Genomic DNA, 6077 nt, shown 5'->3' on the forward strand with positions numbered 1-6077 from the left:
TCATAATTTAAAGATACTGGATAAATTCTGCTCTGAATGGATTAACTCTCATTTCTAAAAAAAATAGTGGAATGTGTTGATCTTCCCCACCCAGTGTGCAGACCAGGTAGCATACTTGGTCTACCTGAGTGAAGTTGCCCTTAAGCCATCTTCAAATAAAACAAAATTGGTGTCAAACATTTGTGCTGTTCTGTGCAGCAACTATTTTTGTGCCCCTATCATTTTTAAAATTTTAGGAAAGATTTCCAGAGGTTATGAAAAGTCAACCAGCCTCCCCCCTAATTCAAGTTCTCAAACACAATTGGTATCAATCAACTGTGCTATGTTTGTGCTGATAATTTTCCATTTGTACACCTTTTGTTTAGAAAATATTACTGAAATGGGTCCTGGAGTTGCCTCGCTGGTCTCCAAACCTCCACTCCATAAAATTGTGGAGGGAATTGAAAATATGTGTTGCCCAGTGACTGCCCCAAAGCGTCACTACTCTAGAAGAGATCTGCATGGAGGAATAGGCCAAAATTCCAGCTGCTGTGTGTGCAAACCTGTGAAGACTTGCTGGGAACATTTGACCTCTGTTATTGCCAACAAAGGTTATGCTACAAAGTATTGAGTTGAAAGTTTGTTACTGACCAAATACTTATCTTCCACCATAACTTACAAATTCTCTACAATGGATTTTATTTTTTAACTCAGTTTCAGTATACCTATGATGAAAATTACACTTTCATCTTTCTAAGTAGGAGAACTTGCACAATCAATGGCTAATTAAATTCTTCTTTGCCCCACTCTTATGTATTTAATTATGTCGCATGTATGTTCCACTTTTTTCCCCCATTTTTCTCTACATCCCTATTTATGCTGCATAGCACCAGCATAGCACCTTTTCGTCTCCACCGTTGATTTTATGGAGTGTAATAGAAATATAACCCGTCCAAATTCTGAGAATATATTCTGTTACCGCAACCTACTGGTATGATTGTTTAAACTCCTTTGGTCTGTGGTCCCTGAACCTTTCACAACAAATACCAGTCTGGTATTGTGAATATTTTAAAAATCTGTCACGACTGAGACCCAGGTAAAAAAAAGTATAAAAGTATACTTTAGTACACTAAATTTTAACATACTTTAGTATACTTTTATCGATGTACTTCAACTGTACTATTTTGGAACAACTAATTTTGTGCTTAGTATACTTTAGTAGTATTTAAATAGTATTAAATTACAACTAACACTTAAGTGTTCCCTTTATTTTTTTGAGCAGTGCATATATATATATATATATATATATGAGGAAGACTACAGGAGAATCATCGAAAATGGCCTAGTCAATATATAATTTAAAAAAAAATAACCAAACTGAATATTTGGTTATTTTTTTAAGCCCCTCTGTCATTTTACATGTTATAATTAACACCTTTGACTGGCGCACATGGAGACATGATAGACTTTATGCAGAGTTCATCGCAGAGGAAACTAAAATCAATCAATAAAATAGCCTTTCTGAATATCATCTCATGGACACTGAACTAAATGCGTCTTTCGTCTAAATGCGTGTTGATGAGTTACACCTTGGTTAAGAAGCTCTGTTTGGACAGGTAATTTGACCTGTCAAATTACCTGTCCAAACGGGTAACAGGACCAGAACTATTTGGTCCGACCCGACCAAATAGTTCTGGTCGGGTCGGACCAGAACTATTTGCCTGATGGTGCTCAGGCTTCTAATGAGTTTACATTTAATGAGTTTGGAGCACACAGAGAAAACCTAAAGAGAATGTTATGATCTACTTATTGTAGTTTAAGTAGAGGAATAACAGCTGACTGTTGAGAGAGGAAAGAAATTAAAGTGCAGATCCGTTAGGCAGAAACAAGCAAAGAGCGCTGGGCAATAAATGCTCCACCGTTACGCTCCAATTAATCACACGAGATGACAAACGCCAAATATACAATATATAGTTACACTGCTTACGTTATTGGTGTTTTAAAAACAAAACCAGTAAAAACTTAACTGAGTTAATATGTCAGATTCCCTCCTCAGCCTCGTCTTGATAAGAACAGACAGCAGTCCGCTGGTTTCTGTCCAGACTGTGATCAGCTGATCACTTGGTGCTCAGACAGTTTCAACTTTACGCACAGAGAACATCGTGGAGCTCATTATTAATCATACTAAGAACAATATCTGTCAGAGAATCATCTGTGATCTGGTCGCTTTAACCCTTTAACTACCGCACCTAGAAAAAAACCTGTGAAAATTTTTTTCTTAGCATTTCTTTTACCCCAGGGTGATCTATAAACACAATCAATTTTTTTTTTTTCAACAGACCCTGTGGTTTTGGAAATATTGATCTCTACCAAACGGTTGAGATGTCCTTTATGGTTAAAGTTCATCTCTACCAAACGGTTGAGATGTCACCTAATGGTTTAAGTACATGACATAATAAAAATACCAAGTACAATAGATAAATTAAAATAAAATGTTAATTTATAAAGAAATAAGCAATAAAAAATGTCTGGGGCATTGGATAGTTTATTTCTGTCACAATGACAAAACATTGCATAGAAATAACATTGTTGTCACAAAAGACAACAGACATCTGGGGCTCTTTTATGGTTTTGCAGAGCGTTGTCACCACTTTTGCTCCCAGAGGCAGGGCCTGCTCCTCTTTACTGAGAGCAACATTGAAGAACGTGGATGCCCCTTGATACAGCAGGAGGTCGTGGATGATGCCGGATGAACTTGCTCGACAGAATAATTTGAAGCCCCACTTGTCTGGCTTGTTGGCGATGTACTGGCGCAGGTTACCAGCTCTTGTGCCTTTATATGCCACCATGACCTCATCAACACTGTGCTTGTGAGTGGATGGTATCAAGAGACACTGCTCACGAAGCATTTCAAAAAGGGGACGGATTTTGTAAAATCTGTCCTGACTCTCACTGCACTGCTGATTATCATTGAAATGAATGTATCGCCGTAACAGCTGGAATCTCCTCCTTGGCATGATGTCAGCAATCAGATCGAAGCGTGATTTCTGGAGCCAGTAGTCCTCCAGTGACGGGAAATTGAAAACACCCATGAAAAGTAGGACAGCTAAGAAATGCTCTATTTCTGCAGGACTAGTTTTGATTGGATCACCCAGCTCTTGAGCAGAATACAAATTAGTGTGATATGCTATATGTTCAATCATCTCATCTGTGAAGAGCATCTTAAAATACTGGGAGGGTGAGGGCACATCTTTAGGGGGTTCAAATTTTGAATTGAGAATTTGGAACTCATCAATATCTTCATGCTTCCAGATTCTTCTTGCGTTTTTTGGGGGGCCTGAGGTGTAATTTGGATTGGGGTTGTCATTTGGCTGCTCCAATCGAATAGTTTTTAGGGTGCTTTCCTTTCCTTTTCTTCTTTTTTTATGAGGTGGCTTTGTGAAAGACCTGCTTTTTGAGGGAGCCTCCTCTTCATCCAGGGATTCGAATGAGGAGTCTCCAGCATCATCTCCTTGTGTGGGCTCATAATCTGGATCTTCAACTTGGTCATCGCTCAGATCACCATCAGATTCTCGGGGATCATCTGGCACAAGGGCAAGACGAGTGCGTGGCCTCGCGCCATAGAAGGATTTAGCATCCATCTAGTGGTGGTTGAAAAGTTAAAATTAGTTACTAGTTGTGAAAATTTTGATTTTCCCACATTTATTCTAAAATGTTACCATATTTGCTAATATCAACTCAGAAAGTCGCAAAAATTATTTTGTCAGATAATGTTATAATTATTCTTTGTGTATAAGACTTTAAAAACACTTATTGTTTCATATTTATACCAATAGATGAAAATAACTTGATTTTATAGCAAAAAAAAAAAAAAAAGTTAACTACGTTAGCTTAATTAGCTACATTTACCATTAAGTGACATCTCAACCGTTTGGTCGAGCATATTTTCAAAAAATTATTTGACCTTTAATTTAGCTTTTTCGGTGATATCAAGTAACATAATTCTGTTTATTAATGTCTATAATACTATCATATGCCAGAAAACGATTCCTACCTTTCAACGTTTTACCACAACCAGTCGATATATGTGACAGAGTTTCAGGGTTCTGACTTCGTGGTTGGAGAGGAGAAGAAGAACTATTACTATTTAAAGAAACAGTGCCCTCTAGTGGATTTCTTTAGCATATCGTCTTTCAAGCAAGTGGCAGAGATGGCTCAATCAGGTTAAGCTAAGTTAGACACTCCTCATATTGAGATATAGAGACCCAAAATGTGCTCAACCAAATGGTTGAGCGGGCAGTTAAAGGGTTTTAACGGACCAGAGGCTCTGGAGCGTCCAGCAGCTGATCCGCTTCTGCTGGTTTTTCTCCCGCTGAGGGATCAGGAACCGATCAGAGTTCTGTCGTCTTCTAATCACGTTATTTCGTGAAATGTTACCTGATTTCAAAAACGTTCTAACAGAGAAATAATAAATGTTTCGTTTGATGACTACAAATTGGAAATAATTTTTTTTTTTCTTTGACGGACAACGAAAAAACTCTAGCGCCACCTCTGCTCCAAACTAGGAACATCGTCGGCCCCTCTTCGGTTTTTCTCTTTTTGCGGAGGATCAATAAATAACTTATTGGGGTTTTACCATCACCACCAGGTATGAAGTGCTTTAGCGTTTGAGTTGCACCACAGCGCAGCAACTGAAAGGAGAACAATTTCAGCTTGTTGTTATGACAAAGGAGGCTGGTATCGCGCCTGATCTAAATCTATTTATTTATGTCATCACATGGACTTATATAAAGTTTTATACATTTTCTTTTCTTATATTTATTATTTTCTTCTTTAGATATTAGATTGACTTAGAATGATTCCAAATAATGTACAGGAATAACCTGGTGCTGTTACATGTCAATCATCAGGGGGGACCACTGGGGGGGCCAATCAGATGACAGGGGGTCACTACCCCCCCCCCCCCCTCTGGCTCCGCCACTGGTGCCAACCAGCCAGACCCACTGACCGCGCAACTCGACGTTTTCCATCCGGGAGTCGGGGTAAAATCGGGCTTTAAACGGAATATGTTGTTTAAATCCAGCAGATGGCAGTCTGCACTTGGTTAGCATGAGGAAAACCACAAGAAGAACAAGTGGCAATGTTGTGAGGCAAACAAATGGAGAACAAATCTGTCATTTGGGATAGTATTATGATAATTAGAGATCCTTTGTCAGGTTTCTCCCGCTGAGTTCTGTGTGCTTTGGAGGGAACATGTTGGAAAAAGAAGCCGATAAGGGGAAGGAGAATGCCGGGGAAAAAGGCTTCCGGACGCCTGGGTTGAGAGGAGCACAGACCACCACACTGTTCCGTGCTGTCAATCCTGAACTCTTTATAAAACCGGTGAGACCCTAACACACACACACACACACAGAGAGAGTGTGTGTTGATTCCCCCCCGACCCCCCTTTTTTTTCCTCAATGTGGACATTTACGCAGCATGAAACAAGAACTCTACTCCAGTCAGAGACTGGCCTGACCATGATCGCTGGCTTTCAGCGTTCATCTCCTCTAACGGCAGGTTTCAGAGCCATGACTCTATTGAAAACGTTAAAACTGACCCAATAAAAGCTCTGTGGATGGCTGATCTTAGTAGGATTGTGTTATGTTATTACCATGTGATAACACCCCGTCAGGCTTTTAACATGGAGCTGTGTTGTTTTGCAGAATAAACCAGTGATGGTATTTGGGCTGGTGGCCATCACCTTGAGCGTGGGTTACCTGGGCTATCTGCACGCCATGAAAGAAAATGACCAGCAGCTTTATGAAGCGATAGACAGCGAAGGAGAGAGATACATGAAGAGGAAGACTTCCAAATGGGACTGATGGAGATCTATGCTGCGCTGCATCAAACAGGCTGTTTATTGGTGTTTCAACAGAACAAACAACCAAGAAGACAAATTGTATCATGTCCAAATATATTCTGTGGTTAAAAGCATAATAAATGTGGAACCCACAAAGTATTTTTCAAAGTAATTCTAAGAAGAAACATATGAGCTGACAGGTAAACATCTGTGACCTTCATATTTTTCATGTTAAAGACACAACAGAACTGTTATA

General features: G+C 39.4%; 1 protein-coding gene across 1 annotated transcript; it reads left to right on the top strand.

Annotated features, from left to right (window-relative positions):
- Window positions 1–5003: 5003 nt before the first annotated feature.
- Window positions 5004–5977, top strand: smim8 (small integral membrane protein 8). Its single transcript, XM_008398505.3, has 2 exons — window positions 5004–5361; window positions 5685–5977. The coding sequence occupies exons 1-2, from the start codon at window positions 5233–5235 to the stop codon at window positions 5841–5843; spliced, it is 288 nt and encodes a 95-aa protein (XP_008396727.1). The 5' UTR covers window positions 5004–5232; the 3' UTR covers window positions 5844–5977.
- The last annotated feature ends 100 nt before the right edge of the window (window positions 5978–6077 follow it).

The sequence above is a fragment of the Poecilia reticulata genome, chromosome 21 (genome assembly GCF_904066995.2).
Source record: "Poecilia reticulata chromosome 21, P_reticulata-male-v2, whole genome shotgun sequence".
Lineage (NCBI taxonomy): Eukaryota > Metazoa > Chordata > Actinopteri > Cyprinodontiformes > Poeciliidae > Poecilia > Poecilia reticulata.

Excerpts from the sequence above, each read along its gene's own strand:
- smim8 (XM_008398505.3), top strand. The coding sequence starts at position 5,233 with ATGTTGGAAAAAGAAGCCGATAAGGGGAAGGAGAATGCCGGGGAAAAA. Across the intron at positions 5,362-5,684 it reads CTGAACTCTTTATAAAACCG|AATAAACCAGTGATGGTATT; the intron begins GTGAGACCCTAA and ends GTTGTTTTGCAG.